The following is a 25,164-nucleotide window of genomic DNA, read 5'->3' as shown; positions in this document are numbered from 1 at the left end:
CGAATTTATCATTATCATTTATTACAAAAATATTCAAAGCCTGTTAATTTACTATGCCATCTGGACGATGGCACATACGCCCCTTTTACATTTAAATTGCACAAAGGAATATAAAAAAAGAACTTATAATTTTAATATGAAAGATCTTATAAAAATTTGGAATTATGGAATTACACCTGTCAAAATTCCAATTGTTCCACTGAGATATCTCGTTATATAGACCTTGTTTTGAATTCAACGATGCCTTTTCAATAAGTACCACCTTCAAACATTTAAACGTTAAAATAAATAATTTCATATTAATTTTATTTTTGTTTTATGACTTGATATATAGATAATATATACAATAAATAGTAAGTATAAGCTACATCTTTGCAAATGTGTCCGGAGATTTACAATTAATCGCTTTAAGCGCGACCGATAACTGAAGGAATAACTCACATCCCTGGGCGTCTAACAACTACCCGGTAATTTCTGTTATCTCTTATTCACTGAACGGCATTTGTGACGAGTAGATCGTAAGAAAGTGCAACTGTAATTTGTGTAATTATGAATTTACCACCAAACCCTGTAATTGCTCGTGGACGTGGTCGAGGAAGAAAGCCCAATAATGTAGAGGCCAATCGCGGCTTCGCTCCTTCGCTGGTAGGCATTTATGTATTTTCATGTTTTATTTTTATCCAACTTATCCAAAATTAGCTTGGCCTTGTCTTTTAATGTGCATCCCATTTCAATTTCTATGTAAGATCAGCATGCGTATCAAATGTATGTATGCATAATGTTATTGTGTGTACATCGTTTGTACATTACATTACATTTTTGTAATACGTTAAGGTCGAATAGCATGTTTGTACATCATTTTGCCATGAGTTGTTATAACAGTTTATTAATATGCATGTGACAATAAAAACAAATACATGCTAATTAAATAACACTTTGTTATAAAATAAGTGTAATTAGATTAAATAATCAATTTTTTAACCAATTCATTCGCAGGGTCAGAAGTCGGACCCTTCCCACTCGGAAGGAAATCAAGCATCCGGAGGCAATGGTGGTGGTGGTGATGCTCAAGTGGGTCCCTCGATAGAGAAATCCAGTTTGAGCGCGGTGCAAATGCACAAGTCCGAGGGTTAGTAGTTTTATTTGGTTTTGCTCAAAAAAATTTGTTTTTTTTTTTTTCGAACCCAGCTTCTGTGAGCTGTTGTTATTCTCATTTGTTTTCAATGCGTTCGTAATTAATTAGTAATTTAATTCAGGCGATCCGCGTGGCTCCGTGCGCGGCCGTAGGCTAATAACGGATTTGGTGTATTCACGTCCTCCAGGGATGACCAGCAAGAAAGGAGTGGTTGGCACTCATATTACCGTGCAGGCAAACTATTTTAAGGTATTAAAGCGTCCAAACTGGACCATCTACCAGTACCGCGTCGATTTTACGCCTGATGTGGAGGCTACACGACTGCGACGGTCTTTCTTGTATGAACATAAAGGGATCCTGGGCGGCTACATCTTTGACGGAACCAATATGTTTTGCATCAATCAGTTCAAAGCTGTTCAAGATAGCCCCTATGTTTTGGAACTGGTTACGAAGAGTCGTGCTGGCGAAAACATTGAAATTAAGATCAAGGCTGTTGGATCTGTGCAATCTACGGATGCCGAGCAGTTTCAGGTCCTTAATCTCATACTGCGCAGGGCCATGGAGGGCTTAGACTTGAAGCTGGTCTCGCGCTACTACTACGATCCTCAAGCTAAGGTTTGCCCTCTGTACTCACATTTATCATCACTCTCACTTTGGTAATTTAAAAATTTAGATTAATTTGGAGAATTTCCGCATGCAATTATGGCCTGGCTATCAGACTTCGATTCGCCAGCACGAAAATGATATATTACTTTGTTCCGAGATATGCCACAAGGTTATGCGAACTGAGACCTTGTACAATATTTTGTCCGATGCTATTCGCGACAGTGACGATTATCAAAGTACATTTAAGCGTGCAGTAATGGGTGAGTTTGATTATGGTTCTCTCAAGTTCTTATTGTCCAATTTAAATACTTCTTAAAAGGTATGGTAATACTAACGGATTATAATAACAAAACCTATCGCATTGACGATGTCGACTTTCAATCGACGCCATTGTGCAAATTTAAAACCAATGACGGTGAGATTTCGTACGTGGATTACTATAAGAAGGTAATATTCGAACCAAAAGCGTAATTCATTTTCCATAAGTAAAATCTTTTTCAGCGATACAACATAATCATTCGCGACTTGAAGCAACCTCTGGTCATGTCTCGTCCGACAGACAAAAATATTCGTGGTGGAAATGACCAGGCCATAATGATCATTCCCGAGCTGGCACGGGCTACGGGAATGACGGACGCTATGCGCGCTGACTTTAGGTGTGTTTTGATGGAATCAGTTGTGATCCAAAGGATGCTATTAAATCACCGTTTTTATAATTCTCAGGACGTTGAGGGCCATGAGTGAACATACCAGGCTGAATCCAGATCGTCGCATCGAACGCCTTCGCATGTTCAACAAGCGCTTAAAGTCGTGTAAACAGAGTGTAGAGACCCTTAAGTCCTGGAACATCGAGCTGGACTCCGCCTTGGTGGAGATTCCAGCACGCGTGTTGCCACCGGAAAAAATATTATTCGGCAACCAAAAAATATTCGTATGCGACGCTCGCGCCGATTGGACCAATGAGTTTCGCACCTGTTCGATGTTTAAAAACGTGCATATCAATAGGTGGTATGTGATCACACCGAGTCGAAATCTGCGCGAGACCCAGGAATTTGTGCAGATGTGCATCCGCACAGCCAGCAGCATGAAGATGAACATCTGCAATCCAATATAGTAAGTATTACTAACTATGATAAATGCTTAATATAATTTGACATTCCTTGTAGTGAGGAAATTCCGGATGACCGCAACGGCACTTACTCCCAAGCGATCGACAACGCCGCAGCTAACGATCCACAGATCGTGATGGTTGTCATGAGATCTCCAAATGAAGAGAAGTAATTAGCACTAGATTAACCCCAACTAAGCCAGTGCTAACTACTTTCCCCCATATTGCAACAGATATAGCTGCATTAAAAAACGCACGTGCGTGGACAGACCGGTGCCATCGCAGGTGGTGACACTAAAAGTTATCGCGCCTCGACAGCAAAAACCAACTGGGCTGATGTCGATCGCCACAAAGGTGGTTATTCAAATGAACGCCAAATTGATGGGAGCTCCCTGGCAGGTAGTGATCCCCCTCCACGGTCTGATGACTGTTGGTTTCGATGTCTGCCATTCACCGAAGAATAAGAACAAGTCATATGGGGCTTTCGTTGCAACCATGGACCAGAAGGAGTCTTTCCGCTACTTCTCCACCGTAAACGAACACATTAAGGGCCAAGAGTTGTCCGAGCAGATGTCGGTGAACATGGCGTGCGCCCTGAGGTCGTATCAGGAGCAACACCGTTCTTTGCCAGAGCGCATTCTCTTCTTTCGCGACGGTGTTGGCGATGGTCAGCTCTACCAGGTGGTAAACAGCGAGGTGAACACCCTAAAGGACAGGCTCGACGAAATTTACAAATCAGCTGGCAAACAGGAGGGCTGTCGCATGACATTTATAATTGTATCCAAGCGCATTAATTCTCGCTACTTTACTGGGCATCGCAACCCAGTTCCGGGCACTGTAGTCGATGACGTTATTACCTTGCCAGAGCGCTACGACTTCTTCCTAGTGTCCCAGGCTGTTCGGATAGGAACTGTGTCGCCTACCAGCTACAATGTTATTTCTGACAACATGGGACTAAACGCCGATAAGCTGCAGATGCTCTCCTATAAGATGACCCATATGTACTACAATTACAGCGGAACCATACGAGTCCCCGCTGTCTGCCATTACGCCCACAAATTGGCTTTCCTCGTAGCCGAATCCATTAATCGTGCGCCTTCAGCAGGACTGCAGAATCAATTGTACTTTTTGTAAAACTATGACTTGCATTAAATGCGTTAACAATTTTACGATTTGATATATGTATGTAGATATGTACATCATTTGAATTTAATAAAGGTATTGCACATTTATTGTCTACCAATCTGAAATAATCGTTGTTTCTTTTAAATATGTAAATGTTTTTGTCTATAAAGTTCCGTTGCTGGAAAATGCATATATTCGTATGAAATGAGCTTAGTAAATAAGTTAACACAATTTACAATTAACACAATATACAATTTAATAATTCACTGCAACTTTTTCCAATGCACAATTACATATAAATTTCAATTGTTGCCGAACACGTGCAATGCTGTTTTAATCCTAATATTTCATTTTAAATCAAAGTTGTTTTGTTGCTGACCAAACGGAGTGTTGATCAGTTGAAAAGATCCATTTCTAATAGGAATTTCCACATTCACTCCATCAAAGTCTAAAAGAAAAATTATTCTGTGTGAGTGCTTGCAGGAGTAATCGAACTTTAAAGAGGTTCGGCTCACCTGGTCAACCCCTTAAATGCAGATGCTAGGACTCGATTTCCTCTTTTACAGTATTTGGCGTCGCTGGTGTTGTTTCTTCATCGTTCGAGTCCTAAATTAAAAATTGAACAGTTAACGGAAATGTATACTTAGATTGAAAAGGTAATTTTAAATAGCGAAAAAAAGCGAATATAAAATACAATCGGATTTCCGAAGTTCTCAGATCAATAATTGTCAACTACTATACAAAACGACCAATTTAAATAATAATTTAGACGCAAATTTCGGCCAGTGCATAGGATCACAGGCATGCATGACAAAAAATGGTAAGCAAAGGGAAACTATATAGGTTTAAAACAGTCGTAATAAAATTAAGTGTGCACCTAAGATTTTACAATGGATACATATGTATATCACTTTATAGTCCCATGTATAACTTATGTTAAAGTATTATAAAGTATATTAAATACAAAATAATATCGTATTGATTTTTCTCTATTTGACAATTATATACTACGTTTACACACTAAATTAAAATACATTCTTCAATCAAGAAATTATACTTATAGCAAGTTTATCAACTTGTTTATTTACATGTAAGTACTGTCCAATACAAAAATAGAAGAAATTTACGAAAACAACTCGTTTTAATCAGATTAATTAATTTTGTACTTTTTAACATGTACTTACCCTTCGATATAAAGTTAATTATGGTTTTAAGAAATATCTATTATATAATATACTAAATTTGATGGATTAAGTTGAATCTAGACAGCGATTCTTTAAATGCTTAATGTGAAAACAGATTGTTTTGATATTTGTTATTTTATAGTATTAGCAATTGGTAGGGCAACCTTATGCAAGATTTCGTCTAAAAATTTTATTTTATTATTTTCACAAAATTTAACAAAAGAATCTTTACATTTGAATGGAAAACATTACTACCACTGGATTTTACTGTATTTCATAAAAATAACTTTTTTACATTAAATAAATAAGAATAAATAATTTTCTAAAGTTTTCGAAGAAGACCCGAACTATTATTAATAGCCTTTTAAGAACGTGGTCTTTAGTTTTTTGGGCACCCACTGCAGACAGTCCACTTGTCAGATTATTTAATCCTTGAACATAATCCTTGACTATACTCAATAAAAAGGATGTCTTTGTTTTCTTTTTAACGTAAACCGCGATTTGATTGGAGTTTATTATTTTTTGACTTTGTAAACAGCTCATTTATTGTTGATTTAAATAATTGGCAGTTCACTATAATTAATCAATAACAACATATTTACTGATTACTAAGAACTATATATTAAGTTCAGTATTAGCAATAACACTAGTCCAATCTATTATAAAAAAAAAGATCACAATTTAGTTACGAATTATGCAATTTTGGTAATGTCCCAACAGAGTACATTTTGATTTAAGTATTTGAATAGCCTATTTGCAAGTACATCTGAATTTATTAATATTAAATATCAAATATATACATGTGTTATTAAGACTAAGGTAATTGCACTAACAATAACAATAATGACTACCAATAATACGATGGCAGCGACTGTCACTTTAAAATCCATCTCATAAACTTGATGAAGTAATCCTGCAAATTTACAATTACAGCAAAACAAATTGATTTAATTGCATCAACAATTAGACAATAAAAAACTCGTTTAACTCTTTATAAATTGAAAAGAAAAGAATTACATTGACATGATTTGCACGGTATCAAAATGAGGGGATGTTTTGGATAAATATACAAATAATAAACGAGTATTGAGTTGTTTTTCTGTAGCAGCAATATTCAAATGTTGATTTCCACTAAATGAGTGATTGTTCAAGATGGCAAAACATTTAGAAAATGCTCAGTGTATTTATGACTTTTCGAAAGCTAACTTTGCAGGTATACTTAAATAATAAGACGGTTGACTGCGTATGTCAAAAAAAAAAATTTTTTGTTTTTGTTTTTCTTTTTGTAAATGTTCTATCAAAAATACTTTTATTTTTCAAACTTAAGCTATTTGATATTTTTTTTATATTTTATAAATTGGGCAACTCAAAAAGTGGTAACAAGAGAATATTTAAAATGTTTTTCTCTGCATATTTGTGTTGAACGATAAATTTCTAACTATACGCTTTTCGCTACATGGAGAGAAAAAACATGTTTTGCATAACCAATCAATATTAACAAAAGGTATAAGCATTGTTATACATTATTTTTGTGAGTTAACTATTGGTCAAATGAGTTCGAAAAAAAAAGGTAAGAAGTCCGTGGAATTATAAACCTTATAATATAATGATTATATGGAAATTTTCTTTCAAAAACACACTACATTCGCTATGGATATAAATCATCAGGCGCAGTTTACTTTGCGATGGTCCGGGTTGGAAAATTTGCGTAAATATGTTTATTAAAATGTTATTTTTTTTTATTTTTTTTGTTTTTTTTGTGAAAGATTTGAGGTCGGCGCGTTGGAAAAGCTAGTTATGGACAGCCGATTGAGGTATATTACCATTTAAAGACCCACCTGACGCTGGAAGAAAGTCTTGTTCTGGACTCAGGTGTAAGGAATATGCAGTGTGATCACCTTCAACATACTTCATATACGCAGAGACATAAAAAGAAATTATAGTGATGGTAACGTCGAACAGAAAAACACAAACAAGAAGGCAACGCAATGCAATGAAATACATATGGATTCGGTGAGCAGTTTCTGTTAAAAGTTATTTGCTATAGGAACATTTCAATTACATAGAACATCTGGATTTATAACTATATGCATATGGGGCCTGTCGGCAAAAGAGAACATCACTATTTGACCATCCCTCTACTTGTAATTTTATTTAAGCTTCGTTATTTACCTATGCATTACTGGTAAAGAAAACAAAAGATTTTTACGTTATGGTAGTTAACCGGTAGAGATGACAAATACACTTTGTTGTCCTGGATATATTTTAAATAAAGACAGTACAAATATTATAACAAGCTTACTGGTTTTCATCTATCTACTAATATTCGAGATTTTATTTTACGATGACTCTGCGTGGTCAACAGATAAGACTTACTATGGCAAAGAGCGCGGCACCGCCAAAAGAACGATTGTATAAATCTCCAACAGCCCTCAAAATTTAACAAAAGTAGTCGAGAATTTATGAATATTTTAACTGATTTTTAGAACAGTATTTTTGTGTACAAAATAATTAAAACGTGGGCAAATACTTAGTGTATGTATAGAATGCAGTGCAATATGCACTTGCTTTCACAAATTAGGTTTATTATAAATAAAATAGGATAATAACTTAAGATACTTGTAGTATTTAAAAAAAAAAATATCCTGACCTACATATTTGTTTTGTATAGTTTACGATTCATTTAAATGGGTCTTGTGAAAAGCTTCTGCACTATTGATGAATAAAGATCTCACCTTTTTGGCTGGAGGAGTTGGGACTTGAAGATGATATTTGTTTTGACAATAATCGCGCAACAACGCTATCCCTTCTGTGCGATTGTTAGCGTAGCGGGATTCCCAGGCATCCAAAAGGCGATTGTAATACCGCGGAGTGTCGTTGTATTTAAGGTACTTATGGGTTTGATCAGTTGGAAAGATGCGCTCCAGCGGTGCACATCGCGCTAGTTCATCCTCGGCTATGATAAGGCACCTCACATCATCGGGGGTCAGATTATTTAGGATCGCATCCACATACTGTGTTGTATTAAATGTTATAGTATGATTAGCAACCTATCCATTTGGAGTATCAAATTTGCGCCTCACCTCATTCCGGTCTTCCATAGACTTTCGGGTAAATGTGTTATGTTTGATCTTTTCCTCGCGCGACAAGTAGTTAATGTAAAGCCGCTTGTCATAGCACATTTGTGTGCCGGGAGGAAAGGAAAATTCTGCGGCCAGTTCTTTTTGCTTATCAAGCGATAGTTTTGGAGGTACCTTAAAATATGTATCATCATATATATAGTTATACGTTCTAAATTCATATGTAAAATGCCAGCACTTACGTTGTACAGCGCTGTATTAAGAACGCCCTGCACTAAAGGCGCTTTAACATGAGCATCTAGGGGCAGTTCCGAGTGTAAACTGGGCGAAATATTAACTTCCAACAGCCAAGGCACAAGATCAGAGTCCAGAATAACATCGAAGCCGAATAGCTCGAAGCAGCTGTACTTTGATTCAACATTTGCTCTAATCATGCTATTAATGCCATTCTCGCCAGCAAGAATTGTCCGAAGCACCAAACTCCTCAGAGCCTCCCACAGACAGTCGGTACGCACTCCACGATTCGCCAAATACGTCCACAGCGACTTGATAGTCCACTTATGTCCGTGGCAGGCATTGACGTCTTCGTTCTTCGAATAGTTCGAGGAAAACTTATTGATGCTGTAGTTGGTCAAATGCATACACCGATCATTCAAAGTGTCCGTTTTAGCGCTGTACTTTACTGAATATACATAGTATAGTTTCCTTTGGGTTAATATACGGCTCACTCGATTTTAGATAAATATTTACTTACCTGAAGCGAACCGTGCCAATCCGTTGTGGTACATGAACACTCGCAAGGGATTCACTGATGTAACCAAGACATACAGACGCAGATCAAATTTACTACCATTTATTAGAAGCGGTCGCTCTATATACCTATGTAAAACAAATCGGGAATAATTATTATGTTTCCGAAGCTTTTGATCCTTAGATGCTACATACTTTTGTACGATAAGGGGCCTTCTCTTGGGTATCTGGCCCCATCGGTTGATAACCCTGATGCCAGCACCCCGAGCACTAGCTGGTGGCTTTATAATCCACTTAGTATTTCGCTGGGCATATTTCGGCCAGTGCCGGCGCAGCGCTCCCAGATCATTGGGAATAATGTATGTGCGTGGCATGAACCCGAATTCCTTGTTGCTGTGCTTACCCATCTGCCTTTGCAGATTCTTCCAGCACGAATCCTTTCGGCCGATGCGAAATGAACCGGGCAAGTGATTAATTTTCTGATACGAACGAATGGCCTTAAAACACGGTGACTTTAAATGCTTTCCCCATACGCCCATCCAGTCGTTGGTTTCTACTTGCGAAAATACATATTAATTGATATCTGATTATTATGTAGAAACTCACTCTTTAGCATTCGCATTCCGCTGTTGGCCAGAATCAGACGAACTACCTTTGGCATTATGTTTGTAATGCGCCACTTCAAAACGCGATGAAGATCCGGCGGCACGCGTGGACCTCTTTTTGTGTTCGACGAAAAAGACAAATAAGGGGGCACGTAGGGAAACAAACTGGGAACCAGAAGGGAATCCGGATTTTTCAGATCATCCTCAGACGACTGCGAAGACAAGAAGCTGGGCGTGCTTTGGGGCGATGAAAATCGATCCACAGAGTGGGTAAGCTTGAAGGCATGGGCACGATAACCGTCCTCAGTGTCTGACAAAACACTCGCCGTGTCGCTTTCGTCGAAATTTGATACTATTATTTGGTTAAACAATGAAGTACAAATTAGTTAATTATCAATTAATTAAAAAAAATAGATCTAAGGTTAACAATTCTTACAATTGTCGAGATCATCATCTTCGTCGAAGTCGTCATTACGATCGAAGTCAATGGCACTACGGTGATCTTCCTGTTTGTGTTCCGGCTCCAGCAATAAGACCGTCTGTCTTTCATCACCTGCACCCAGTACCTTGGAGCTCTGCTGCTTTACACTTAGCCGCTGGGTGCTGAACTGCTGCTTGCGGCCGAGCCGTGGACTCTGAGTGCTGTACAGCAGGACTCGGTGAACCGTGGGCATTGGCTTTTTGGTAGACACGGTCCCACCTTTGGCCCTCTTTGGCGTCATGGGCAACCGTGGCATGGGCTGATCCGTCGACTTACGCATAATCTTTAATTCATTATTGTTGTTATTAATAAGCGTGTCTCCGGAGCCATCCAGGACCGTATTTTCGGTCATTCTGCAGTAGCGCCGATGTACTCCGACCTGCTCCAGCCCATTGTCAATTACAACAACGGGGTCATAGCTATCTTTAATGTCCCTGTAGTCATCTTCGCTTCCAGGGTCTCCTCCCCAGCCATTGTCTAGGTAATCGGCTTTTAAATCATTGCTTGGGAGCTTTTCCTTTAGCACGTGCTTCTCATACTTTTGACCCTGCCAGGTCCTGTCCTCGGAATTGTCCCTTCGTCCAATGATAACTGTGCCATCGACTTCTCGCGAATCCCTGCGACTGGCGCCGGCCTTTTGAAATTTACTCATTGGCACTTTGCGGCTATTGGCAGCGGCAAACGTTGGCTTGGACAGTTTCTCCGCTCCACGGTTGTAGAAGTACGAAAAATAGTGCTGATAGTGCTGGTTTGTCGTCTGATACTGGACCGGGCGTTCCGAGCTGAAAAACGAGAATGGAAGGCGGTTATTTACAACATGGGGAACAAAGGAAACTGTTTATTGTTTACACATCTATGTATGTTCAATGAGTGTCTGTGGATATATTGTTAATGTACTCGCAACTAGAGTGTTGTGTGGTATCTATCTGTAGTTTTCCAAATTGTAACTTTAAGACTCGAACACAACAACAACAAAATACGTGTGTGTGTGCGTGTACTGGAGGTATGTAGTTTCAACAAGCAGGACAATTAACAAAAAGGCATTTGCATAAATTACAGTATGTTATCCCAGGTCGGCTCTGGTGAGGGGGAATTGAGTGGCCGATATCGGTCCGGACTATTGTCCACATAATCGTTGGACACACGTCCCCCTCGGTCTTTCCGTTTCTTTAGCTCCGCATCAAAGTATACGATGGATGGCTGCAACAACATCTGCTGCTGTTGCTCCTTGTCTACGGCATATGACCTTGCCTGCTTGTACTGCCTATTGGAATGCTGATCCTCCGATCGCTGTACCGTCTGATAGACGTACTCGCAGCTCTTGTTGCCAGCTATCCGCTGGTTGACCAACGATTGCTGGCCAAATGCATCGGTAAACAGTGATGAGTCCGGCGCCGAATTGGCCGCCGATTGGTGGTAGCTTGATCTGGCCGATTGCTTGGTGGGAATTCTCTTTGTCGGCAGATTATGGTTCTGGTTGGGCACTGAATTTTGATTCTGGTTCTGGCGATTGCCCCACGCTGGAGCGATCAGGTTGCAGTTATCGTAGCTATAGTAGCAAAACGTATTGTCCGCATTGCAGTAACGTGACGCCGGGGCTCCATTGTTGTTCAGACTGTTGCTAGCTGGGATATGATAGCCGCTGTTGTTACGCATGTCAGATCCTGGTCACCCAGTCATATATCTGTTGAGGGGTACGTACTAAGCTCGATGTGATCTCTGACTCCGCTAACCCAAAAAAAGGCCTACAAACAGGTTTTAAATGCTGTGAATGATTTCTGATCGGATTTGGACGTAAGTTTACGGATGCGGATTAATCATATCTGGTGGATAGATAGAGAGAAGCCAGAATGCATAGTATGCCACTCTGGCGGTGAATATACAATATAGATTAACCCCGCCATCACCCTGGGCTACCAAGCGTAGCTGCCACTCCGTAAACCAGGTCATATGTACAAAAACTTACTTGCCTCGCGATTTGTGACCTTTACTTTGTTGCTGCAGCTGGAAGGATTAACGGGCACGGAGCAGGATTGCGGTGGCGGTGGTGGTGTCGTTACTCTACCCAAGCGCAGGACTCCCAAAATCTAGGTCACTGGCACTTGTCGTCAGCTAGCTCGGTGTGATTACATTGCCAGCACGAAAAATGCGCCAGGTGTAAATGTATGTAAAATGGAGGCAAAAACTGAAATGCAAATCGAACACACATCCTTTATAATCATAATGATTGCGGAGGCACAATATACCTACAATATAACTAATAGCAAATGCACAATTTTGTCTAATAAATATATTGGATTATTTGGTAGCTTCCAGTTAAGCGTGAAATTCTTAAACGTTCACTAAAACTTTTCACAGCCTATGACAACAAAAAACTAAACTACTGTTTTATTGAAGAACAGAATATCCATGTGCACAGTTTGGAGATGGCAGCGTGAGCACCTCAAACTGCCACCTCGCGATAGATACCGATTGCGCACGCACCAGCTGTTCGGCCGATAGGGGACTTCCCGAAGAAACCGTTTTAATCGCTCACTTTACCCGTTTAGCCTGGTTTTGAATCGGAAAAACACGTAAGGAAAATCGACATCATAGGTTTGTTTTTAATAATTTTAATACTGAAAGTTACAAATTGTATTCGTAATGGGTTCTGTTTGCAAGAACTCTTATTTATTAGCAAGCAAAATGGGTTTTAATGAATTGTCTTCGATTGTTGTCATCTCCGGATTTTGGTGACCTTCCTATGGAATTGAAGAAAGTGGAATTAAAGGGTGAAATGTTCTGTTCCGTATCTAAAAAGATAAATGAAAACCAATAAACAATGAGCACTTTAGGATCTATAGCATTAGTTAGCTTACCAATGCTTGGATCGACCCACTCCATGGCCATGTTGTGGAGTATGGCCAACGCCGTAATCGTTTGCTTTGCAGATCCATGGGAACCCTGGATTTCGGTGGCAAGGATACCGAAGCGACTCATCAGCAGATTGAGACACTTTCTAGCCGATGCGTAGGTGACCGCGTGGGCGTGGTTATACAGCTCCTCGGATTGGTTCCTCGGGAATCGAACCGGTGTGAACAGGGAGGAGGAGCAGCGCACCATTTCGTTGCCCAGCAAAATACGACCCCGGAACTCGTTCTGTTCGAATCGATCCTTTATTTTGGACAGACCGAACATCTCGGTGTCGGTGAGCATGGACTGCTCATCGATCAGTCGGATATCAAGGTCCCTTATCTTATGAGCCGCATCGCAAACAATCTGAATGTGAAGTTCCTCCTCCCGGCTGGTAAGGGCGGGCAAAAGCTCCTCTCCATCCAGATCAGGGGCACAGTTTTCCGGTTGAAACCTCACAGTTGTCTGTAGTAAAGCACCAATGACTTGCGGCATATTGGCAATTGCTTGAAACGCCGAACCAGATCGCTCCTTTTCCGATAGAGTAGCCGGCATTCGGATATACCTGGAAGCTTTCGATGATAGGACAGATGCCACGCGCCTAGTTATTTTTGCCAAAGTGCGTAAACTAACGCCATGGGCCATTGCAGTTAATTTGGGGTGCTTAAATAAGAAAAAAATTTAGTAACAAATCTTAGTTTTCATTTTTGGCGGGCAATTTTGAAAGCCAGTTCACACGGTTTTGATGTACATACAAATTCGCGAGTCTGGCATACAGAAATGTTTACTGTACCTCTGTGCCGCCCCACAAGCGAATAGCGGATAGAATCTGCAAATCTATTGGAACTTGCTCCCTCTTTAACGGCTCAAAATATTCAATTTCCAAGTCATCCCGTACAATTTCAATAATTCTGCGAAGGTTTTCCTTAGTGTATCGGTACTTTAGTCGAAATTTATGCTCATTTAGATCGGTCAATGGATTAAATCTTGGGTTCCTTTTCTTTATATGCGTTGCCCGCGCTCGAGAATTGTGTTTGATATTCAGAAAACATTGAAAGTCTTTGAAATAATCAAAGTCTTTTAGAGACCTTTGAAATCTTTGTATATCTTCCATTTTCACTTGTTTACTTGCATAGCAGGGTGGCTGTTTTGTATATATTAGAAAATACCTCATACGTACATGCGGTATTTAAGGCTCTTGCAACGATTGAAATTTTATGATGAAACTTTACACTTTAAAAATAATCTTTTTAAATGTTGTTAATTAAAAAAATGTAAGTAAGTAAATTAATACTTTTATTTTTTTTAAGCACGTTATGTACTTTTGGAGTTAAATAATTTTTTTTTATGTATTTCTATACTTTTAAAAAAACAGAACAGAAAGAAATCAAAGCTCGAAGTACCAAAAAATAAATACTAGGGAAATAGAACCTATTGCGAAGATTTGCAAAAGCGATTGTTTTCAGTTGTGAAGACTAATATCTACACATTCCAAAAGCTTAACGATCTTTGAAATCTGGCCATTTGGTCACACTGAGTCCAAAGCGTCGTTTTCAAAGTACTCTTTCAGTTTCCATTGTGAAGTTTTAAGTGATCGCGAGTGCCAAAAAGTAACAATGGCTGATGATCAGGGACGTGGACGCAGGCGTCCACTTAACGAAGATGATTCCTCTACTTCCCGAGGTAGTGGTGATGGGCCGGTATGTAAACTCTTATTCAAGCTAGGAAAAAAAATCATAGCGGTAAAGCAAATTCCTTATAATTCCGTTATGTCGCAAACACAAACACAGCCATGTACATAGATTGTAAATGCGCGCATTTCTTCGGAATTCGACACCAAAAGGAAGCACTAAAACTAACAAACAAAAATCTGCTATGAATTTGAGCTTGACTGCATAAAATCTTCTTGAATTTCTGTTGACCAAGCACTTTTTTCAAAGGGAATTCATTAAACATATTTCCAAAAACGCTTCTTTCAATTTGAATTTCCAAGGAAATGTAAAGCATTATCTGTTTCGTTTCATTTATTTTTTTTTAATAAAAACTGCTAAAATAACCATCACCTGACAGGAAGGTGGCTGTGGCAAGCCGAATCTTATTTACCCTTGCAGTCTATGTCTTTGGAATCTGCATGCCCGACGTTGATATGGACGGACATGACCAAATGGACCCGGCTAGTGATACTCATCAAAAATCATGGTCGGAAACGCTTCCTTCTATCTGTCACATACATTTGATTCCTAGAAACTCTACGAGTAACGGGTATTTCTCCGATATTCATCCCAATTCTATACAACTTTGAGATGGCTTTCAGCATTGATATACTCTGAAATTGCAGGCAAAGCATACTACAAAAACTATTTTTTACCATTTTTTTTCTGCTTCATCTTTGATTATGAGTAACAATATTTTCGTAGCTTGACCGTTAGTTTTATGATTTAAAATCTGTCGTACTTTAGGTAGTTGTTTAAATGGCTCACATTTAGGAATCACAACTATTTGTTTAAACCCCTTAATATTTTTTCTTTTAATAATAAATAATAAACAGGTAATACTTTTTGATTGTTCATCGCGATTGTTTTCAATGTACAAAGTTGAGTCTTTCTGGTGTTTATTGCTGTCTCGTGTTTATTGCTGAATCTCGCACGATCTCTCTCTTTCTTCTATGTTATTTTTTCCATCGGCGTCAATTATTCATAACTGCCGCTAGGTGGAGCTAGTGTGCAGTCATTCACTTCTATTAGGAGACAGCGTCCTCTATATCTAATATTATAATTTTTTTTAAATGAGTAACTTACATCATTTAATGCTTTCATGCAGCGGGTGAAAGTATTCAGAGGATCTTCATCAGGTGACCCGAGAGCGGATCCTCGTATAGAGGCTTCAAGAGAGAGAAGAGCTCTCGAGGAAGCTCCCAGGCGTGAAGGTGGCCCGACAGAGCGAAAGCCGTGGGGTGACCAATATGATTACCTGAATACCCGTCCGGCTGAGCTGGTATCCAAGAAGGGAACCGATGGCGTCCCGGTCATGCTGCAGACGAACTTTTTCCGATTAAAAACCAAGCCGGAATGGCGGATCGTTCATTATCACGTGGAGTTTGAGCCGAGCATCGAGAATCCTCGTGTCCGTATGGGAGTTTTGTCCAATCATGCTAACCTTCTGGGATCAGGCTATCTATTCGATGGACTGCAACTGTTCACCACCAGGAAATTCGAGCAGGAAATCACGGTGCTCAGCGGAAAGTCGAAGCTGGACATTGAATACAAGATATCCATAAAGTTCGTTGGATTCATATCGTGTGCTGAGCCCCGCTTTTTGCAAGTCTTAAATCTAATATTGCGCCGCTCCATGAAGGGCCTAAATTTGGAATTAGTTGGCCGTAATCTCTTTGATCCCCGAGCTAAGGTAATTTCTTTTGGTATCGTTTTAAGTGCTGTTTGGTCAAATATGATTTATTTTAGATCGAAATAAGGGAGTTCAAAATGGAGCTATGGCCGGGCTATGAGACATCGATTCGTCAGCACGAAAAAGATATTTTATTGGGCACCGAAATAACTCACAAAGTTATGCGCACCGAGACGATCTACGACATAATGCGACGTTGCTCACACAATCCGGCTCGTCATCAGGACGAAGTACGGGTAAATGTTTTGGACTTGATTGTCCTTACGGATTACAATAACAGAACTTATCGTATCAATGATGTCGACTTTGGACAAACTCCGAAATCAACATTCAGTTGCAAGGGTAGAGATATCAGTTTCGTGGAATACTATCTCACTGTAAGTCTAATATTTACCACGGATATACATCGGCGTCTTATTTCTCCCAACATTTGTTCTCTTTAGAAATATAATATACGCATTCGCGACCACAATCAGCCGCTGCTGATCTCCAAAAATAGGGACAAGGCTCTAAAAACTAACGCTAGCGAATTAGTGGTACTAATTCCTGAGCTCTGCCGAGTGACTGGGCTCAATGCCGAGATGCGCTCAAACTTTCAGTAAGACTTTAAACTATATTTAAATTAACAAGCTCTTGTGTCGCAAACTATCTATTTCTTAAGTTATATTCTGTGTATCCTTTCTTTACATGACTAAAACTATATTAATTTCGCTAGTCCGTCCGATTCTTGACCTGTTTGGAGTCAACGAGTTCATGCCGATCGGTTCGAAAAAACTTCTTACTGTTTGCAAACCTGAGATTACCTCCTTATCCCAGTAGACTAATGTTATTACAATAGAACTAATAACTAATAAGACTAATATGAGATAGAATTATTCCCCGACTATCAGATACCCGTTACTCAGCTAGTGGAACGGTAATTTTCATCATTTTTCTGTGGTATCGATAGATATTGAGGAATAAAATGAGAACATTTTTTAAAAATTTAAAACTAAAATTTTAAAAGTCTGGTCGTGACCGTTTTGGCCGTTTCGTATGTGAAATGAGAGGCGCGGCTAAAGTGTTTTAGCTATACAAATAAAAATAGGCAAGACAAACAATAAAACGAAGAAAAATCTGAGCACTTTTCAAAAGTGTGGGCGTGGCAGTTTAGGGCGGTTTTATGGCCCATAAAAAATGTAATATTTAATTATTATAAACAGGCTTATGCGTGCCATGAGCAGTTATACGCGAATGAACCCCAAACAACGCACTGATCGATTGCGCGCTTTTAACCACCGTTTACAAAACACTCCAGAAAGTGTGAAGGTCTTGAGAGACTGGAACATGGAACTGGACAAGAACGTCACAGAAGTACAAGGCCGGATAATTGGACAGCAGAACATCGTGTTTCATAATGGAAAGTGAGTTGAGCAAGTTAAGAGCACTGCAAGTTTATAGTTAATAATTTTTTCAGGGTTCCTGCTGGAGAAAACGCTGATTGGCAAAGGCACTTCAGAGACCAAAGGATGCTTACCACTCCGAGCGATGGCCTCGATCGTTGGGCTGTCATCGCGCCGCAAAGGAATTCCCATGAACTCCGAACTCTACTTGACTCTTTGTATAGAGCAGCTAGTGGAATGGGTCTTAGAATTCGAAGCCCCCAGGAGTGAGTTTTTATAAAAAAACACGTATACCTCACATTACGTCTTTACTTAATTCGTAAAGAGAGGTTTCGTGCTTCGTTTTCTGGGTATATATCCACTTTAACTATCGTTTTACAAACAGATTCATAATTTATGATGATCGCACTGGAACTTATGTGAGAGCAATGGATGATTGTGTGCGCTCAGATCCCAAACTTATATTATGCCTCGTACCCAATGATAACGCCGAAAGGTATTTATTCCCTAATAAGTGTACAAATCTAAACTTAATGACTATATTTATCGAAGACATTGTTTAATTTTGGTACACTAAAGTTAATATAAATGAAAGTACTGAAGTAAACCTTTTTATTTTAGATACTCATCAATCAAAAAGAGAGGATACGTTGACAGGGCGGTGCCAACTCAAGTTGTGACCCTTAAAACGACCAAGAACCGTAGCCTTATGAGCATTGCCACCAAAATAGCAATCCAACTGAATTGCAAGTTGGGATATACACCCTGGATGATCGAACTACCCTTGTCCGGACTGATGACAATTGGCTTTGACATTGCGAAGAGCACACGAGATCGGAAGAGGGCCTACGGAGCATTGATTGCCTCAATGGATCTACAGCAAAACTCCACGTACTTCAGCACAGTCACGGAGTGCAGCGCCTTTGATGTGCTCGCTAACACCCTTTGGCCGATGATAGCAAAGGCCCTGCGCCAATATCAACATGAGCATAGGAAGCTGCCATCTCGAATCGTATTTTATCGAGACGGTGTGAGCTCCGGCTCTCTAAAGCAGCTTTTTGAATTTGAAGTCAAGGACATCATTGAGAAGTTGAAAACTGAATACGCCCGCGTCCAGCTAAGCCCACCGCAATTAGCTTATATTGTGGTAACCAGATCCATGAACACGCGCTTCTTCCTCAACGGACAAAATCCTCCGCCTGGTACTATAGTTGATGACGTTATAACTCTGCCCGAGAGATACGACTTTTATCTGGTCTCGCAACAAGTTCGTCAGGGTACAGTGTCGCCGACCAGCTACAATGTTCTTTATAGCAGCATGGGTCTCTCACCGGAGAAAATGCAAAAACTTACGTACAAGATGTGCCACTTGTACTACAATTGGTCGGGCACCACACGAGTGCCAGCAGTTTGCCAGTACGCTAAGAAGCTAGCTACCCTCGTGGGTACGAACTTGCACTCTATTCCGCAAAACGCGCTCGAAAAGAAGTTTTATTATCTATAATTGGATATAATTTAGAATGGAGTATTAATCCTTACTAAGAGGCCATATATGAAACTAGCCCAGACATTTATACTTTTTCAATACTTTCTTACTTTTGCTAAGCACTTCAGCATTTATGACTAAATATTTTGTATTTGAAATGCATTACTGCTCTTTTTTCAAACAAAAGCAAAATTGAGGATTAAGATTCTGGTATTTAAGCATAAGACCAGAGGAAATTCCCAAACAAACATTTAAAGTTATCTATCAAGACATGTTCATTAATTTGGAATATAATTACTTTATTTTTTATTGTATATTTTAGTTTATGTAAAGAAAAATTACATACATCCATGTTTGCTTACTTAACCACACATTCATGGCTGCTTATATTCGTGAAACATATTTTATTAATTATACAGGTATTTAACTTTCACAAGGATAATACAATTTCATAGCTTGTTGAGTATACTGAAATGCTACGGAGTTCGATATATTTTAATGTGTTTGTATTTACAAAATTCTAAATTTTCATTTTGGATAAATGTTTTATATTAATCGTATCGATTGCAAGTTGGGGTAGGATTGAGTTCAGTGATAATATCGATTATTTATAATTTAATATCCAAACACCGACTACTATGATACAGAAGCCCATATCTACTCAGACCTTGACTCCAAAGAAGCGAACAAAATTAGCAAGTCTTTTAAATCGCTTTCCTTGGATTGTCGTCTAGGCTTAAAATGCAAATGCGTTCGTTCACTATAGCGATTAATTTAACGATAATTACTCGTTGGTGTATATACAATTCAATGAAACTTTTGATTTTAGACATATTATTTAGGATTAGGTGTATATTGTATAAAGGGTGGTAGAAAAGCTTTGGTGCTTTTGTGTAATCCAATTTCATACCACGCTTGGTTTCGACCATCGTATGGATTAATTCTCTTTGGAATTACTTCTTCTTTTTGTTTTTTAGAATTATGTCAGGCTTTAACGAGTTAATCAGGGATCAAGCCGATGTTTCGTTCGGTTCCATCCAGCCCTCGCTGTCGTCTTCGCTATCCGAATCCTCGGACTCGGATAATTCGATAGCCACACGTCTGGCCAAGATTGAAGCCACATCCAATGGCGCCGCGTTTCGTTCAATTTCCTTTTGCTCTGACTTTTCAACTTTACGTAGAGTAATACCTGGAAAGATTAATTTGATGATATTTTTGCATTCGAACCTTGAATGGCAATTACTTACCATCTCGAATGGCCTTCATCAAGTCGTTGCGTGGGTCATGGAATGGAGGCAGCATCTTCTTGGGTGCGACAATGTGAGGCACACCATTTTGTTGGCCGGGCTGCTGCATTTCGCCATTGGCCAGTGATTTGGGAAGAATTTGATGCGGGCGCAGCGTGTGTTGGTTGCCACTGCCCATGCCTTCCTCGACTGGAGGCGGTGGCGGCGGCGGTGGTGGCGCGGCATTAGGTGGCGACATCTTAGGCGAGTGCTGTAAGGTTTTGCCACAAATTAAACCAAATTGTGATATATTAACACCCATCAGTGAACAACAAACCTGATCTGGAACCGGCGGCGGTGGCGGCAAGTCGCTAAGGGAGTTCAGTTGATTGCCCGTCATACCGATGCTGTGGAAAGTATTGCTCAGTTGCGTCATGACCATATCATTGGCATTCTGGACGCTGTTGGGAGATCCAGCTCCCGACGAACTGTTCGCCCGGCCAAGCAGTTTGGCCGCCATATGCCCGCTGTTGACTCCGTTCATGCCAGACATTGGTGAAATGACGTCTGGAACTGGTGGAGGCGGTGGCAAGGCATCCCGACTGGTCGACATACTTCTGCCCCTTGTCGGAGTGTTGGCATTGGAGGCTGTGGGCGTACCACCACCGCTGCCATTCGATGGCGGAGCCGGTGGCGGCTGCGACGGACGCGGTTTGTTACGCGACGGTGTTCCCGGTCCGTAGATGGGCTCCGGCGACATCACTCCCTGTCCAGTTTGGCCGTACAGCGCATGCGACTGATACATTCCGGCGTCATACATCTGCTGATGCTGCATGTGCATCTGCTGGGGGCCACCCATGCCGTTGCCGAAGGTGGCAGCATACTGATTACCCATCTGCGGTGGAAGCTGCTCGTAGGTGCTACCATCGATCTGCTCCGACTGATAGCTTCGGTTCAATTCGATCGAGTTAGGACGTGGCGGACGTGTATCGTACACTCCCATATCTAGAATAATGAATGTGAGATATTAGAGCCGTTGACTAACCACCCATTAAAATGAACGTTTTTACAGGACACACATCTCATTTAAAAACACGCCAATTATTTTGTAATTACAGCCGAGGAACAATAAGACACATATGTAATTACAAGCAATTCCAAATTTCTGTGCATATGAGACCGCTGGACTCGAATAGAAATTTTGTTGAATATACAAACATCCGATTAAAAGTCTTTGTTAGCTCGTTGCACAGAAAACAATTTAGAGATACTTTCGTAGAATAAGATGTGGCGACAGAAAGGAATTAGTAAAGCTGCAGAGTGACATGTAGACGTAGATATGGAAATTGACTGAACTACAACAGAAAGATAGGAGGATCCTAAACAAAAACTGCGGCTCAATCACGAATCGCGAGTATGAAATGAATTAAAGTATTATGCAAAATGCAAGATGCATTGTAAATATAATGTGCACACACATTACATTAAAATTGCAAGTTAGAAGGTGACTAGTTTACAGTGTTTTGAGATAATAAATCTGCACTTTGCATGACCAATGAAACTCATAAATCATCGCCATTCCGATTGATAGTTTGAAAAAGAGAGTGTTCTCTGTACACACAAATGCTAAAGGAACTCAAAAAGGATTGCTAGTAAGGTAATATGGGGATAGAAGCGAGTGAAAGAACATATATAGTCTTTACTGAGCTTGCTAAAAGTGGATGTGGATGTCTAACCTGCAATCGCAACGGCGGTTTGCTTGGTGACATTACTGTTATTCTCCAAATGCGAAAGCATATTATAAGGCTTTACTGTATCTGTAAATGAGATGGTTATGCGCGATTGATCCATTCGTAATTGCAATGCATATTTATGTTCACGTTCATTAATATCATAACCGAAAACAACGAAAGAGTAGTTCATAAAAACAACATGCAAATAAATAAAAGCTGCGAAAAATAATCGACCATTCGGAGAATGAAATTGTAAGGTTCTCTGACCGTATTGTATTTACCATCAACAAGACGAACTTCATTGGAACAAAGTCAGTGAATTCAAATTAGAGACAAATCAAGTTCGAAAGTCTTGCTAACTTACAGGAGGATGAACTAGACTGGCCATAGACCATTTTGCTAATGGTGTAATAATAATGAATTAGATCGAATATATCCTGTATCTGAGATTTTAATCAAACTTTAGATGGAATTTATGTTAAGTACCATTTCATTTATTTTTTAAGCTCTGGAAACTTTGTTTCGGTCACCTTTCTCTGGGTCATGATTGTGTGGGTTAATTTCAATTAATAGCAACTTCAAAATAATACAAATTAGTGATCTTCGAACTGGGTTTTGAGGCGCATCGAAAACTAGCGAGCTTTTGAGTGAAGTAGGTGAATGAATGGCGGGTACATCTGTATCGTGGGATGTCTGCCGGGCGGAAATGAAAGCTACGTGGCCCCATCATCGTACCTACGTCTTGGATATTACCGACAACTTGGTGGTGCGCATCGAGAGTGCTATGCCGCAAATCGATGTCAGCCTCGCCCACAGTCTGTATTTTGACTAGCTGAACTACACGGGCAGACAGGACATAATTGATAATTAAAATAGATGTACCATTCAATAGGCAAGACAAGTGCAAATAGTCAGTGCGCGAAACGAACGTACCAATAACAGCCTATGAATTTGGTTCGCACTGAATACTTGGCTCACACGGAGACCAATCCCTTTCGCCAAGTACTTACTTCCGTATCCGGCTTCTTCGTTGACCATGGAATTCGGTGTGCGGTAGATGACGTTGTTGGGCATCAATGTTTCGCCGTGCACCAGTGCACGTTGTCGCTGCTGTTCGCGCGTATTGTGCGGCACCCTTATTTTGGTCTTCTGTTTCTTATTGCCACGTCCAGCAGCTCCGCCGGCACCGCCATCCTGCCGCGGTCTGTTCAGCTTCTTGCCCTTGTCGTGCATCACACGTTCGGTATCCTTCAGCATCTCCTGTCGCCACAACTCAAAGAAGTAGTTCGGATCCGTGTAGAACTTAAGACCATCCTTGCCATCGTCTCGATAGACATTAAGCTTGTCGAGGGGCGGCGGTTTGTCGCACTGGGCATATGTGTCCATCATTGGTGCCGGCATGGTGGCGCGCGAGAAGATCTGTTGATCAAAAACCTTGGCCGACTTGAAGGCCTTCTTTCGGGTAATGTCCGTCAAGGGCACCTCCTCAACTGTGCTGTCCAGCTGGGTAACTTTGATAGCTAGGCGATCGATGCGCGCCTGCAGGGAGTTAGCTCGATCCCCGATGTTGCCCACGTCGCGGGCCAGTTCACCGAACACATCCTCTGCGTGCTTGGACAGCGAGGACAGCTGGCGAATGATGTTCGTCAGCGTGGTGTTGGTGACCGTCTCCAGCTCCACGGATTGCAGCTCATCCTGCTGATACACGGAGCGGGCCACATGCACGGGTTCTATGGATCGTTTGGGCAGCGGCATGGTCGGGCGCGATTGACAATTATCTCCAAATTGGCAAACCCGTAAATTAGTGCGTCCTCATCGACTGAAAACGGCATTAATAAGTAATAAATTGTTTTAATACGAATTAATGCATTTAAAATTAATTAAATATAAAACCCTTTATTTACTGATTTACTACATAATCTCATGCCAAATTGGGATCAATAATAAAAAGATTTCTTTTTATGCTGATTATCAATTGAAGACATTTCATTCCGATAAAATTGTACTTCCCAAATTGTCGTTTAACTTTGTTTATAAATTTTCCCGTAAAAGTAGACGTTTAAAAAGTTAATTGGATACTATCAAAATTGGTTTAAAAGAAATTTTGTCATCACTATACTAAACCGTCTATGAACAAGACTCAGAATGGTATTGCAGAAGATTTCACGAGACGCTTATCCATGTATCCATGAGACGTGTTCATTACAATCACCAAAATGCCATTTGAATTGTTTTGTGATATGCGCGACTGACGAACTCGACGTCTGGACCACACCCCACGAAACGATACCCACAGCGAGGTGATAAGGGCGTAACGCCCAAGTCACCCCCGCAAGATGCACCTTGCAGTCCCGGCGAGATTAGTCGATAATGCCCCCCTTTTCGGTGGCAGTTTCTGGGTGCTACGACCTGGGGCCTTTACGTGGGCACCTATTCCATACGTGCATATACGTATATCGTCGGCGGCCTCCCACCAACGCAAATTAGACCGTCACGCACTCACACACACGCATGAACCGCAGCAGCAGCAGCACCCAAGTAAATGTACATACATATGTGTGGGACGGAACGGCTGACTCTTTCAGATTTTCGCACTGAAACATTCGCACTAAATCGCAACAATGCACACACAAAGGTATCTCTCACACTTTCTAATCGTAGTGGCTGCTGCGATTTTGATTTTGGTTTTGAACGGCGCAGCTTAGTTTTACACAGTCCACCTCACTTTACAGCATATCGTACACTCACCGCCCGTCACACTTTTCGTTTGGCGGCTGGCACCACAACAAACATTAAGCAGCCACTTCCGTTTCGGGGGTTCGGTGGCAAATTCGATCCGATGCGAACTCTAATTAGCCAATTTGGGGCTTGAAAACTGCAAATATTTGCTCGTTTTGTGGAAACTAAGATTTCCACACCTTTGCAGTGTGACCGAAGCTTTGTGGTTCGAAAATACTGCAGGGATT

At 40.4% G+C, this 25,164-nt stretch overlaps 5 protein-coding genes across 21 annotated transcripts, besides 3 other annotated features; 2 read left to right on the top strand and 3 right to left on the bottom strand.

The window, feature by feature from the left end:
• Nucleotides 1–438: 438 nt before the first annotated feature.
• Nucleotides 439–4,096, top strand: aub (aubergine). 2 transcript variants are annotated; one of them, NM_057386.5, is made up of 9 exons: nt 439–645; nt 997–1,129; nt 1,257–1,750; nt 1,809–2,001; nt 2,061–2,188; nt 2,243–2,397; nt 2,465–2,854; nt 2,908–3,018; nt 3,083–4,096. In NM_057386.5, the coding sequence occupies exons 1-9, from the start codon at nt 550–552 to the stop codon at nt 3,981–3,983; spliced, it is 2,601 nt and encodes an 866-aa protein (NP_476734.1). In that variant the 5' UTR covers nt 439–549; the 3' UTR covers nt 3,984–4,096. The 2 variants fall into 2 exon arrangements, with proteins under 2 accessions (NP_476734.1, NP_001097144.1); NM_001103674.3 differs by lacking the exon at nt 439–645 and having other exon boundaries at nt 807–1,129.
• Nucleotides 4,018–12,514, bottom strand: TTLL4A (Tubulin tyrosine ligase-like 4A). Of its 10 annotated transcripts, none has more exons than NM_164954.3 (12): nt 12,325–12,514; nt 12,041–12,259; nt 11,132–11,941; nt 10,030–10,856; nt 9,595–9,945; nt 9,184–9,541; nt 8,993–9,117; nt 8,481–8,920; nt 8,242–8,412; nt 7,894–8,172; nt 4,490–4,580; nt 4,215–4,422 (listed from the first exon to the last, which is right to left on the bottom strand). In NM_164954.3, the coding sequence occupies exons 3-11, from the start codon at nt 11,728–11,730 to the stop codon at nt 4,515–4,517; spliced, it is 3,216 nt and encodes a 1,071-aa protein (NP_723643.2). In that variant the 5' UTR covers nt 11,731–11,941; nt 12,041–12,259; nt 12,325–12,514; the 3' UTR covers nt 4,215–4,422; nt 4,490–4,514. The 10 variants fall into 10 exon arrangements, with proteins under 10 accessions (NP_001245972.1, NP_723643.2, NP_723642.2 ...); NM_164953.3 differs by having other exon boundaries at nt 11,132–11,819; NM_001169476.2 differs by having other exon boundaries at nt 11,132–11,819; nt 12,045–12,259.
• Nucleotides 12,515–12,673: 159 nt separating this feature from the next.
• Nucleotides 12,674–14,109, bottom strand: CG12253 (uncharacterized protein). Its single transcript, NM_143799.3, has 3 exons — nt 13,760–14,109; nt 12,933–13,629; nt 12,674–12,866 (listed from the first exon to the last, which is right to left on the bottom strand). The coding sequence occupies exons 1-3, from the start codon at nt 14,078–14,080 to the stop codon at nt 12,748–12,750; spliced, it is 1,137 nt and encodes a 378-aa protein (NP_652056.2). The 5' UTR covers nt 14,081–14,109; the 3' UTR covers nt 12,674–12,747.
• Nucleotides 14,110–14,494: 385 nt separating this feature from the next.
• Nucleotides 14,495–19,710, top strand: piwi (P-element induced wimpy testis). 2 transcript variants are annotated; one of them, NM_057527.4, is made up of 8 exons: nt 14,495–14,666; nt 15,787–16,371; nt 16,428–16,748; nt 16,815–16,969; nt 17,574–17,774; nt 17,828–18,019; nt 18,139–18,249; nt 18,375–19,710. In NM_057527.4, exons 1-8 carry the CDS (start codon nt 14,583–14,585, stop codon nt 19,255–19,257), a joined length of 2,532 nt encoding a protein of 843 aa, NP_476875.1. In that variant the 5' UTR covers nt 14,495–14,582; the 3' UTR covers nt 19,258–19,710. The 2 variants fall into 2 exon arrangements, with proteins under 2 accessions (NP_476875.1, NP_001285825.1); NM_001298896.1 differs by having other exon boundaries at nt 18,375–19,606.
• Nucleotides 15,116–15,232: a mobile genetic element.
• Nucleotides 17,052–17,194: a mobile genetic element.
• Nucleotides 17,247–17,538: a mobile genetic element.
• On the bottom strand, nt 19,520–25,143 carry SCAR. Of its 6 annotated transcripts, NM_001273439.2 has the most exons (7): nt 24,845–25,143; nt 23,209–24,017; nt 22,934–23,035; nt 22,202–22,282; nt 20,803–21,470; nt 20,487–20,736; nt 19,520–20,428 (listed from the first exon to the last, which is right to left on the bottom strand). In NM_001273439.2, exons 2-7 carry the CDS (start codon nt 23,951–23,953, stop codon nt 20,250–20,252), a joined length of 2,025 nt encoding a protein of 674 aa, NP_001260368.1. In that variant the 5' UTR covers nt 23,954–24,017; nt 24,845–25,143; the 3' UTR covers nt 19,520–20,249. The 6 variants fall into 6 exon arrangements, with proteins under 6 accessions (NP_001260368.1, NP_001285824.1, NP_001245967.1 ...); NM_001298895.1 differs by lacking the exon at nt 22,202–22,282; NM_001259038.3 differs by lacking the exon at nt 22,934–23,035 and having other exon boundaries at nt 24,947–25,143.
• Nucleotides 25,144–25,164: the final 21 nt, after the last annotated feature.

Source organism: Drosophila melanogaster, chromosome 2L (assembly GCF_000001215.4).
Source record: "Drosophila melanogaster chromosome 2L".
Classification (NCBI taxonomy): Eukaryota; Metazoa; Arthropoda; class Insecta; order Diptera; family Drosophilidae; genus Drosophila; species Drosophila melanogaster.
This window is presented reverse-complemented; position numbering and strand designations above follow the sequence as displayed.

Coding starts and splice junctions, on each gene's coding strand:
- aub (NM_057386.5), top strand. CDS start 550: ATGAATTTACCACCAAACCCTGTAATTGCTCGTGGACGTGGTCGAGGA. Junction 2,189..2,242: donor ACGTGGATTACTATAAGAAG/GTAATATTCGAA, acceptor AATCTTTTTCAG/CGATACAACATAATCATTCG. Junction 2,855..2,907: donor AACATCTGCAATCCAATATA/GTAAGTATTACT, acceptor CATTCCTTGTAG/TGAGGAAATTCCGGATGACC.
- TTLL4A (NM_164954.3), bottom strand. CDS start 11,730: ATGCGTAACAACAGCGGCTATCATATCCCAGCTAGCAACAGTCTGAAC. Junction 10,857..11,131: donor CCGACCTGGGATAACATACT/GTAATTTATGCA, acceptor CTCGTTTTTCAG/CTCGGAACGCCCGGTCCAGT. Junction 8,921..8,992: donor ATTGGCACGGTTCGCTTCAG/GTAAGTAAATAT, acceptor ATGTATATTCAG/TAAAGTACAGCGCTAAAACG.
- CG12253 (NM_143799.3), bottom strand. CDS start 14,080: ATGGAAGATATACAAAGATTTCAAAGGTCTCTAAAAGACTTTGATTAT. Junction 13,630..13,759: donor GCTTGTGGGGCGGCACAGAG/GTACAGTAAACA, acceptor TTCTTATTTAAG/CACCCCAAATTAACTGCAAT. Junction 12,867..12,932: donor GTGGGTCGATCCAAGCATTG/GTAAGCTAACTA, acceptor TTATCTTTTTAG/ATACGGAACAGAACATTTCA.
- piwi (NM_057527.4), top strand. CDS start 14,583: ATGGCTGATGATCAGGGACGTGGACGCAGGCGTCCACTTAACGAAGAT. Junction 16,372..16,427: donor TCTTTGATCCCCGAGCTAAG/GTAATTTCTTTT, acceptor GATTTATTTTAG/ATCGAAATAAGGGAGTTCAA. Junction 18,250..18,374: donor CCCAATGATAACGCCGAAAG/GTATTTATTCCC, acceptor TTTTTATTTTAG/ATACTCATCAATCAAAAAGA.
- SCAR (NM_001273439.2), bottom strand. CDS start 23,953: ATGCCGCTGCCCAAACGATCCATAGAACCCGTGCATGTGGCCCGCTCC. Junction 21,471..22,201: donor AACCGCCGTTGCGATTGCAG/GTTAGACATCCA, acceptor TCATTATTCTAG/ATATGGGAGTGTACGATACA. Junction 20,429..20,486: donor GATGAAGGCCATTCGAGATG/GTAAGTAATTGC, acceptor TAATCTTTCCAG/GTATTACTCTACGTAAAGTT.